The following is an 11,354-nucleotide window of genomic DNA, read 5'->3' as shown; positions in this document are numbered from 1 at the left end:
TTCTGTGAGTCGGTATCAACTCAGTGGCAACTGGTATACAGCACAGACCACTACTGACGTGTTACTCCCTGCTGGGCTCAGCTGGGAGCCCTGGCAGCACAGTGATGAAGAGCTTGGCTGTTAACCAAACTGTCAGCAGTTCGAATCCACCAGCTGTTCCTTGGAAACCCCGTGGGACAGTTCTACTCTGTCCCGTAGGGTCGCTATGAGTTGGAATCGACTTGAGGGCAAGGGCTTCGGCTCAGCTGAACTGGTTCCTGCCTGTATGGTGCCCACGGTCTCTACAGGAACAGAAGGCTCAGAAGGACAGTTATAATTGGACCCTGCTCAGCTGTTAACCACAGGATTAGCAGTTCAAGTCCTCCCAGAGGTGCCTCGAAAGAAAGGCCTGTCGACCTGCTTCCAAAAACCATCCAATGAAAACCTTATGAAGCCCAGTTGTACTCTGACACGCATAGGGTCGTCATGAGTTGGAATCAACTCCAGGCAACTGGTTTGGTTTCTTTTTTTTTAAATTTTGTATTCAAGGTGAACGCCTCACTTGCCTCACCCTATTCCCGGCCCTCACCCTATTCCCGGCCCTGCTCTGGGCGCCCTCACCCCTTGCAGAGGGAGCCCAGCAGTCAAGCCACATGCTTTCCTTTGTCCAGTGCACAGTGACAGTTTATTCCTGTAGGAGGAGGGGACTCACAGAATCTGCTCAGGGCAGGGACTAGGGGCAGGAATGGAGCCAGTTTAGGGGGAGTCAGGAAGGGGCTGGGCAGGGCTCCAAGTGCAAATGGTCAGTGCAGGAGCCCAGACAGCCCCGGGGGTCCAGGTGAAGCCAGTCTGTGCGGGGCTTGGAGGGACAGAGGCCCCAGGGTGGGTGGGGGACAATCCGGGCAGAGGGCCTGGAAGAGGCGTCACCCCACCCAGCCTCAGCGGCCCTGAGCTTGGAGTCTTTGCTTCTGCAGAATCTGACTCAGAATTCGCTGCACATCTTCGTCCATCTGGCCCTGGGGTTATGGAGAGCAGAGAGAGAGAGAGAGAGAGAGCCTGGGGCTCTGCCCTGGCCTCCCACCCTTCTCCCTCTCCAGCCCTGATCCAGACAGCCAACCTGGGGAATGAACACAGATAGATTGCCACAGGCCATGAACCTCTCCCCGGGATCAGCCTCCCACTATACAGGTGGGGAAAGTGAGGCCCTGAGAGTGGCAGCGGCATGTCGAAAGCCAGGTGGATACCGTGTCAGGGATCAGGTGCAGTTGACTCACCTCCTTCAGACTCACCTGGATAGCATACAGCAGGTGACTCCGGTACAAGGCCACCACAGCACTGTGGTCCCTGGCAGCCTTCTGTGAGTAGAAGGAGGACTGATCAGAAAAACCGGAACCCCCAAGACACCCCAAAATACCCACTTTGCATCCAGATCCTGTATTTCATGGTATGCATCAGTACAACGATGCCAGTTGCTAAAACATGGAAATATTTTTGCCCACGTCCGGAAAGTGCACCCCAGTCCCCTCCTGGGATCCCTGCCCAGAGCTGTACAGTTGGTGAATATTTTGGCAAGCTGCCCCCGCCCCGAACCCTGGCTCTGCCCCACCCCCTGCCCGACGCAGCCCTCACCTCCAGCTGCTGCTGCAGGGCCTTCACCTGGCCTCGCAGGGCCTCCACCTCAGGGGTGGCCGGGGTGGCTGGCTGGTCTTTTAGGGCCTCCTTAAGGCTGAAGACTTCTTTAGAGAGCTCTGTGATCTAGAGAGGGTGGGCTGTCAAGGGTCTCCCGGAGCTCAGGGTTGGGGACACCTTGAGGCAGCAGGGAGTGGCTAGGGGCACAGACTTGCTAGGGAGAGTCACATCTCAGGGGTTAGCAAACTCTGGCCCGGGGGCCGAGTCCAGTCCACAGTTTGTTTTTGTATGGCTCACAAGCTAAGAATGGTTTTCACTTTTTTAAATGGTTGAGGGAAAAAAAGTCAAAAGAAGAATAATATTTGGGACATGTGAACATTACAGAAAAATTCAAATTTCACTGTAAATAAAGTTTGGAGTCCCTGGGTGGTGCAAATGGTTAGCGCGCTCGGCTGCTAACCGAAAAGATTGGAGGTTTGAATCCACCCAGAGGCGCCTCAGAAGACAGGCCTGGTGATCTACTTCTGAAAAGTCAGCTTCTACTCTGACGCACATGGGGTCGCCATGAGTCAGAATTGACTCCTCAGCAACTATTGTTTTAAAATTATGTTTGTGTGTGTGTGTGTGTTAAGCCATTTCTACAATAGACAACTGGTTTTTAAATAAAGTTTTATTGGCACACAACCACGCCCATTGGTTAACATGTTAACATGTTAATGTCTCCGATGGCTTTTGTGCTACTGGGTTGAGTAGGTGTGACAGAGACTGGCCCAAAAAGTGGGGGAAAAAAGTCTTTTTGGCCCTTAACAGAAAATATTTGCTGATCTTGTCATTTCCCCTCTCAGGGGTCTCCACTGGCCCATCTGGAAAATAAAGGCAGCCAGAACAGGAGACCCAAAAGCAGCCTGGCTGGTGGGCTGGGGTTGGACAGTCCTGAGCTTGAGTCATCTTGAGAAGATGACTTAACCTTCCCAAGCCTCAGTTTCCTTATCTGTAAAATGAGGGAGAATCACAGTTCTTGCCTTCATAGGTCGCTGTGATCGCACACTGAGATTAAGTTTAAACTGTGCCTGGCAAACAGTAGACACTCAATAAATGCTGGATGTTATTAGTACAGTAGGTCAGAGGTTCTCAACCAGAGGCAAGTCTGCTCCCCTGAGGGGACACTAGGTCTGAGATGATTTCGTTACAATTGGGGAAAGGGGACCACTCCTGGTATTGAGTGGGTGGAGGCCAGGTGCGCTGCTCAACACCCTACAGTGCACAGGACGGCCCCACCCCAGAGAATGACCTGGCCCCAAATGTCGGTATCGAGGTTGAGAAACCCTGTACTACAGTGAGTAAACTTTTCCAATATTAATCAAGATCCTTTATCACTCATACCTAGTTCAGAAGTTCTCAACAGGGGCATTTTCACCCTTAGGGGACACTTGGTGATGTCTGGGAATGTTTTTGGTTGTCACGACTGGGGGGTGGTGCTATAGGCATAGAGCGGGTGGAGGTCAGGGATGCTGCTCAACACCCTACAATGCACAGGGCAGCCTCACCTCAGAGAAGGATCTGGCCCCAAATGTCAATAGCATTGTGGCTGAGAAACCCTGCTCTGCATAAACCCTGCAACAATTTTATCCTCATTTTACAGAAGAGGAAACTGAGGCACAGAGAGGTGAGTTACTTGCCCAAGGTCACACAGCGAAACAGGGTTGGGCAACTCTTTGAGCTAACCTGCCCAGGGCTCCAGTAACACATGCTGTGTGACTTTGAGCAACTCACATCCCTTCTCAGAGCCTGTTTCTTCATCTGGACCATGCGGCTGAAAATGTTTTCTGGCTCTTTGGGTTGTGGGAAGACTAGAAGTGATAATGTATGGAAAACACCTGACCCAACAACCAGGGGCCGTTATTATCATGATCAACACAACCACCAACACTGCCATCATCGTCGAGAACATGACTTAAGAACTTCAAATCCTGGCTGAAATATTGCATGGCTGTGTGACCCTGGGCAAGTAGCTTCATCTCTCTGTGCCTCAGTCTCGTTCTCAAATAGGGATAATAAAATCATCTATTTTATGGGAATTTCATGTGAGGATTAATGAGTGAATCCCAAAAATCAGCCACTGAAAACCACCTATGGATCACAGTTCTGCTCTGACACACATGGGGTCGCCATGAGTTGGAGTTGACTCGACGACAGCAACTGGCTTTTAAATAAAGTTTTATTGGCAAAAGCCGCACCCGTTCATCAATGTGTTAATGTCTTAACGTGTTGAGGTGGCTTTAAGTGCATGGCACGTGGTTTGGCATGCAGTCAACACTCAATAAATGCTACTCTAGTTATAACGCATAGTTGGAACAATAACTTGTGTGCCAGACTTGCTCAGTGGCTGCAGCTGAGTCCCCTCCCTTCTCTGTGCCTCAGTTTCCCATCTGTAAAACAGGCTGATTTCCTAAGTCCCCCCTAGATGGGATGTTCTTAGAGCCCCCCCACCCTAGCTGAGCAGGGCCCTCTGGCCCGAGCATGGAAGGGGGCACCCACCTTCTTGTCCTTCTCCTTGGCCTTGTCCAGGGCCTCCTGGGCGCGGCTCTGGGCCTGGCGTGCCCTCTCGGCCTCGGTACGCAGTCCCCGCAGCTGCTGCTCAGCTGTGGCCAACTGGGCCTCGGCTGCATGCCGCTCACTCTTCATGAACAGCGCCTCCCGCTGCACCTGCAGCCCAAGCCCATGTGTGACTCTGAGGACAACTGGACCCCAAGGACGTTTGGATCCTGAAGATGTTTGGACCCTGAGTGCATGTGGACTCCAAAGGTACTTGAACCCCACGGCAATTCTGATCCTTCTATTTTGGCCCAAGGACATTCAAATCCCACCAGTTTGACCCCAAGACTCAGTAATGACCTGAAGGGGTTTGACCTATGAAAGTTCTGGATTTCCCTTGGTACTGGGAACATCTGACCCTGCCATTCACCTACAGCCTCCCAGCTCTGTGGTCTTGGGCAAGTGACTTAATCTCTCTCTGCCTCAATCTCCTCATCTGTAAAATGGGAATACTAATAGCTCCCCACTTCATACGGTGGTTATGAGATAAAATGAAGAAACACATGGAATGTGCTTAGAACAGTGCCTGGCAGGAAGTAAGAGCTATATTTGGATTGGGGTATTACGGTCATTTTTATTATTTATTATTGCTATCACCAACGACATTTTCCCTGCCAGTGGTGTGAAGGTTTGTAGATTTCTTACAAAATGAAAGAACAATAGATGAAATGGATGAAAAGCAAACGAATGTCAAAATGTTGATGACTGCATTTTCACAAAAATATCAAGATCAGAGCAATGTTAAGTTTGCAAAATTTAATCCTGGGGGGAAACGGCGCTTGATAGAAGCAATAGCTCTGGGGGAAAACAGATAACTATATTTTCCAATTTGTGCAGACTGGCTACATATTAACAATTCCCATTGCCCATCAAGTCGATTCCGATGCATGGCGACCTTATAGGACAGAGCAGAGCTGCCCCATAGGGTTTCTAGGGCTGCGAACTTTACAGAAGCAGACGGCCACATCTTTCTCCCTCAGAGCGGCTGGTGGGTCAAGCCAATGACCTTTTGGTTAGTAGCTGAGTGCTTAACCACTGTGCCACCAGGGCTCCTTATATTAACAATTAGAACATTTAAAAACCTAAACTGATTGATGAATCAAATCGGACTTATAAAATTTACCCCAAAAAGAAGTGATAATGAGGAAGGTAAATTTTAGAAAGTAAAATGAAGATGGGGAGAATCAGGTTGGCCCATGAAGTCTAGGAATTAGACCAAGGGTTTGACTGGTTAAAAAGTGTGTCCTTGGGAAAACAGTTATTCTGGCTAGCATTTACTATACCAGGCACTGTCCTGAAGAGCGTACGGTAATTAACTCATTTAATCCTCACGTGAGAATTAGGAACCATTACTACCTCCGTTGTGTTGTTGTTCAGGGCTGTTGAGTTGATTTTAACCATAGCATATAGGGTCGCTATGAGTCAGAACTGACTCAATGGCAATGAGTTGTTGTTTTTGTTTTTTTTAACCCCATGTGACAGGGTTGAACTGCTCATAGGGTTTTTAGGCTGTAATCTTTATGGGGATAGATCACCAGGTGTTTTACCTAGCCACTGGGTGGGTTTGAACTGCTAACCTTTCAATTAGCAGCCAAGCACTTAACTGTGGCCCCAAAAGGGTGCCTCACCTTCATTGTACAGATGAGTAAACAGAAACTCAGAGAGAAAAATGCTTTCCTGACGATTAATGAATGTTCATAAATTTGTTAAAACAACTGCCAGTATTTTTTTTTGTTTGTTTGCTTTTGAGAAGAGAGATGGAGACCAAGAAGCTCACCATCAGGGCCAAAAAATATTCCCTGGGTTAAAACAAACAAACAAAAAAAAGCAGCAGCATCAAAGCTCACCAGGTTAAAAATAATGAGATAAAAAATCTTTAGCCACAGGGTTCTCCTTCCAGAATGTTTGAAGGGTCAAAAATGATTAAATGATTAAAACAACAAGGTCAAAACTACAGGGTTGAAATGACCACCAGACAAAATACCCATTACGTAAAAACATCAGAGCAAAAAATCAATCCATTGCTTACAAAAAAGTATTGTAACCTGATCCCCTACCTCACACCATACACATAGACCTAAAAAAAAAAACTAGGAGAAGAAAATATAGGAAAATATTTTCATGACCTGGGGATACGAAAAGGTTTTGTAAACAAACTGTAAAAATTATTAACCATTAAAAAAAAAAAAAAAAGATAGGGTGCAAACAGCAGAAAGGTTTAAAAAAAAAACAAAACAAAACACAAGTTGAAACATTCAGGAGGTCAGTCTGGCTGCAGGGTCAATTGCTGAGTTGAAACTTATGGGGTCAAAATATTCTGTGGCCACAGGGGTCAAATCTGGCCCCAGGTGAGCCTACTGGGGGGCTGGCCATGCTCACCTGGAAGACCTCAGCGCTGGTCTTCTCGTGGCGTCGTCCCAGCTCCTCCAGCTGCCCCTCCAGCCGGGCCACGTCGGCCTGCAGTGCCCCCACTACACGGTCGTGCTCCATGCGTGCCACACTGCCCACACGCTCACGTTCCAGCTCTGCCCGGAGCCGGGCTGCCTCCTTGCCAGTGACCACCACCTCCTGCTCCAGGCTGGCCGCCCGGCCCCGCAGCTCCAGGGCCTCCTCCTGCAGCCGGTGGTGTTCGGAGGCCGGCACAGAGGCCTGGCGGAGAGCCTCGGAGGCCTTGCGCAGCTCTGCTAGGCTCTGTCGGGCCTCCTCGCAGGCTGCAGCCAGTTCGGTGGCCTGAGCCTCAGCTGCGTCTCGGGCCTGGCCCAGTGCGGCAGCCACTGCCCGCTGCTGCTCCTCGGAGGTGGTGGCAGTGGCCAGCTGCTCCCGCAGCACCTGCAGCTCCCGGCTCTGCTCCAGCCGCAACTCCTCCCGCCGAGCCAGCTCTGCCCGCAGGCCCCGGGCCTCCTCCTCAGCCAGTAGCCGGCCAGCTCGGGATTCATCCAGCCGGGCTGAGACTGCCTCCAACTCCCGGAGGCGCGAGTCCCGGTCCCGGAGGTCCTCCCGGGCCTGCTCTAGGGCTGCCCGCAGCTGGACTGTGTTGCCCCCGCTGCTCTCACCACACCCACCGCCCTCGGCCTCACGCATCTGCTCCCGCAGTCGGCCTGCCTCGGCCTCCACGGCCTCGCACCTGCCACGGGCCTCCTCCAGCTCAGCCGCCGCCTCCTGCTCCCGCTGCCAGAGTGCCTCCTCCAGGCCACGGATCCTGGTCTCCAGCTCTGCCTGCAGTTTCTCTGAGGCCTCGGCTGCTCCTGGATGTCGGAGGGGGCTGGCGGGGACTCCCAGGGCTGTGGCCTCCACCCCCGTGGCCTCCATATCCATGTTCTCTGTGCCTGTGAGCTCTGCCTCCGTGGCGCCCACTCCATTGGCCTTCATCTCTGACTCCTCTGCTTTTCTCTTTGTGGCCTCCACTCCAGTGGCCTCAGCTCTGGTGGCCTCTGTCTCCGTGATTTCTGCCTCTTCTGGAGCCTTCGTTTCTATGGCCTCGGCCCCCATGGCTACCTTTTTTTCCAAGGCGGCAGCTCCTGAGCCCTCTGTTTCTGTGGTCGTGGCTCCCAAAACTGTTTCCAAAGCCCTGGCCTCTGTGGTTTTGGCCCCTGCAGCCTCCTCGTCTGTAGTCTCTGCTCTGTTCACTCTGGATTCCAGAGCTGCGGCACCATTCAGCTCTGTGTCTGTCGGCCCGTTCTTGGTGGTCCTGACTCCTAGACCCTTGCCCGCCCCCTCGGCCGCCTTCTCCTCTCCGGAGGCCCCCTGGGCATTCCGCTGCTCTAGCACCCGCAGGGCCTCGGCGTGCTGCCTGCGGAGCTGGTCGAACTCAGCCTGGAGAGCGTCGTAGACGACCAGAGGGATGACCTCAGCCAAGCCATTTGCCTCCACCTCATCCTTCTCGAAGTTCTCCAGGATCTGAGGAGGGAGGGGGACAGTCAGGTGGTGGTCGAAGTGGCTGTGGGGATGCAAGATGACCTCCCCATCTCAGCCCACAGACCCAGCCACATGCCCATCCCAAGCCCAGGGACCAAACCCCCAGGTCGTTAAAGCTCCCATGCCTCAGTTTCCCCACCTGGACTTTCTCCATCAGCTCCTGGTTCTGTCTGGTGAGCGCAGCCACCTGGTCCTGCAGGGAGGCCAGGAGCTCCTGGGCTGATGGGCTCATCCGCTTGGAAAGCAGCGCCTCGGCCTCTGGAGGGGGGCACAGAGTAAGATCCCAGGGCCCCAGGTGGAGGGGGCTGGGGGCCACAGCAGTGGTCCCCAGGGAAGACTCAGGCAATGGAATGAATAACAAGTGAGCACAAACCTCCATCCCAGCTTCAAGTACTCTCCACACCTTTGGGCTCAGGTGCCGTCTCCCGGGACCCCAGGACAGGGGGGCAAGTGTACCTCTGGGCCCCAGGGGATGGGAAGGATGCGGGAGCTCACCTGGGAAATCAGACAGCTCCCCCTCCTCATCCTGCAGGGTGGCCACGTCATAGCTGGTGTTCTCCCGCTCATTCTGGGGGTGGGACAGAGCCAGGCTGGGGGTCCTGTCCCCCTCTGCTTGCCTTTTTTGAGAAGTGCCCACATGTGTGCTGGGTATGTATTGGGGGGTGTGTTGTCGGTGTGTGGCCGTGTTTCAGTACATGTGTCTGTTGTGTGTGTTGGCGTGTTTGCGTGTGAGTGCAGTTGTCCGCCTCTGTGTGTACAGGAGGGCGTGACTGTTCGCTTGGAGAAGTGTTGGGCATGTGCACGTGAGCATATGTTTGTGAATGTGTTGTCTGCCTGAGATTGTACGTTTGAGTACGTTTGTCTGTTGTGTGTGTGTGTTTGCATGTGTGTAAGACTATGCATTAGTGTGGTTGTCAGGCAGCCACAACAGGGGAGGGGTCCCTGGCTGGCCCCACGTCCCTCCCAGGTCCCTGCTCCCTGCAGGCCCACCTCCAGCAGGGACAGCCGGCTCTGCAAACTCTCCACCTCACGCCCCAGGCTCTCCTTCTCCTCCTGCTTCTCCGCCAGCAGCTGCTGCAGCTCCTGCACCTGGTGGAGTGGTGGGGGGCTCAGCCAGCCTCTGCGAGGAGCCCCCCAAGGAGGGATCGCTGGGCAGCTGGGGGGCCTGTTCCTCCCCCACCTTCCGCATCTACCTGTCTCTCCAGGCTGTGGAGGGAGCTGGCCTCAGGCTCCTGCGATTGATGGGAGAAGGAGGACGAGGGTCAGATTTGGGGCCTGGGGTGTCCCTGCCAGCTCCTGCTCAGCAACCTCCATGCCATCCACACCACATGTGCCCACTGAGCAGCTACCGGACACCCAGCATGCTCTACCCACTGACACGCGCCACAAGAATTTACTGAGCGCCTATGGCGTGCCAGGCACCATTCTGTCCACACACTCATTTCTAAGTATTTATTGAATGCCTACTGTGTGCCATGCTATTCTGCCCACTCACTCATTACCAAGTATTTACCGAGTGCCTACTGTGTGCCATGCTATTCTGCCCACTCACTCATTACCAAGTATTTACCGAGTGCCTACTGTGTGCCATGCTATTCTGCCCACTCACTCATTACCAAGTATTTATTGAGTGCCTGCTGTGTGCCAGGCTCTATTCTGCCCACACATTCATTACTAAGTACTTATGGGATTGCTATGAGTCGGAATCAACTCGACGGCAACAGGTATTTTTGTTTGTTTGTTTCTTGAGCACCTACTGTGTTCCAGGCAGTATTTTGGTCACTCACTAATTACCAAGTATTGGTTGAGTGCCTCCTGCGTACCAGACACACTATTTATTACTAAGTACAGTCAGTCCTTGTTATGCGTGGATTCTGCATTTGCAAATTTGCCTACTCGCTAAAATTTGGGTGTAATGTCAAAATCAATACCTGCGGAGCAAGTCGCTCACAGCCATGAGCATGTGCAGAGCAGCGAAAATTTTGAGTGACAGGCACATTTCCAGCTGAAGTTGAACAAGGCTGGTTCATTATTCGCTAATTCCGTATTCACAGAGACTTTATAGAACATAAATAATGCGAATAGACTGTATATATCAAGTGCCAACTATGTCAGACCCTGTTTTTGTCTACTAATTCGTTTGTTCACTCACTCAAATATTCATTCATTTGATAAATATTTATCACACCCTTCTGTGAGCCAGGAACCGTGAACTATGCCTGCCTTCTTGGGCTTACAGTCTAATGGGGGACCATGTATAAAACATATGTCCCATAGTGACAAGTGCTATGAATAAAAAGAAAGGGGGCTTGGAAGTGGGCAGGGAACAATTTAAGTTAAGGTGGGCAGGGAGGTCTCTCTGAGAAGGGGCCTTTTCAGCCAAGGCCTTAAGCAGGGCAGGGAGGAGCCACGCGGGTCTCTGCAGGAAGTGCATCCCAGGTAGGAGGAACAGCTCTTGCAAAAGCTGTGAGGCAGGACTGTGCCTGCTGAGTTGGAAGGGCAGCAAGGAGGCCTGTGTGGTTGGAGAGGAGCGATCCGGGGGAGAGAGGAGGAGGGGAGGTAGGAAAGGCAGGGAAGCCTTACCCCCAGAATGGCACCCAGCCCCGGGCTTGGCCCCAGGCTGCCCTCACCTCCGACTTCCTCCGTTCCTGGTGCTGCTCCAGGCCCCTGATCTTCTGCAGCAGGCGGCCCCTCTCCTGCCGCAGTCGCACGATCTCCTCATAGGCATCTTGATCATCCTGTCCCCCGCCACGGACCCACCACTTCTAAATGAGGCCCAAGAGCTGTCCCCACCCACGCCTGAGCCAGACTTCCCTCCACCCCTACCCGGGGGTCCCCTAATTTTCCCCCCATGTCCAGGCATCTCTCACCGGCATAGGGACACTGGCGGGGGGCTGAGGTGCCTTCCGCTTCTTGGAGGTCCCTGGCTTCTCACGGCTGGACACAGAGTTCTGATGGGGTGAAGGGGGACACACAAGGGACCTGCCAGCCAGTCCCAGCTCCACCCTGCCTTCCTGCGTGACCCTGAGCAAGGCTCTTCCTCTCTCAGCCTCGCTTATCCCAGCATAAGAGGAGGCAAGACAACAGTCCCTGAGTGTTCCGGATCTTACTCTTCACTCTCCACCTCTCTCTGTGCCTTGGTTCTTTCCCCAGCTGGACCAGATTGTCTACAATCTGTGGAGCTGAGGGGCTGCAGAGCTGAAAGAGGAAAAGAGGCCAGGCCTGCCTCCTCCAGA

At 52.8% G+C, this 11,354-nt stretch overlaps 1 protein-coding gene across 2 annotated transcripts in view; it reads right to left on the bottom strand.

Annotated features, from left to right (window-relative positions):
• Positions 1–555: 555 nt before the first annotated feature.
• Positions 556–11,354, bottom strand: part of ANKRD24 (ankyrin repeat domain 24) — a 33,013-nt gene continuing 22,214 nt past the window's right edge. For both annotated transcript variants that reach the window (XM_049876430.1, XM_049876429.1), the window contains 11 exons: positions 10,989–11,069; positions 10,749–10,856; positions 9,312–9,350; positions 9,109–9,207; positions 8,614–8,686; positions 8,258–8,376; positions 6,583–8,100; positions 4,147–4,314; positions 1,609–1,734; positions 1,269–1,334; positions 556–995 (listed from right to left, as the gene is read on the bottom strand). In XM_049876430.1, coding sequence (XP_049732387.1) covers positions 918–995; positions 1,269–1,334; positions 1,609–1,734; positions 4,147–4,314; positions 6,583–8,100; positions 8,258–8,376; positions 8,614–8,686; positions 9,109–9,207; positions 9,312–9,350; positions 10,749–10,856; positions 10,989–11,069 — 2,475 coding nt within the window. In that variant the 3' untranslated portion in view covers positions 556–917. The remainder of the gene's footprint in view (positions 996–1,268; positions 1,335–1,608; positions 1,735–4,146; positions 4,315–6,582; positions 8,101–8,257; positions 8,377–8,613; positions 8,687–9,108; positions 9,208–9,311; positions 9,351–10,748; positions 10,857–10,988; positions 11,070–11,354) is intronic.

The sequence above is a fragment of the Elephas maximus genome, chromosome 3, assembly GCF_024166365.1.
Source record: "Elephas maximus indicus isolate mEleMax1 chromosome 3, mEleMax1 primary haplotype, whole genome shotgun sequence".
NCBI classification, from domain to species: Eukaryota; Metazoa; Chordata; class Mammalia; order Proboscidea; family Elephantidae; genus Elephas; species Elephas maximus.
The sequence above is the reverse complement of the archived record's forward strand: the minus strand, read 5'-3'. Positions and strand labels throughout refer to the sequence as shown.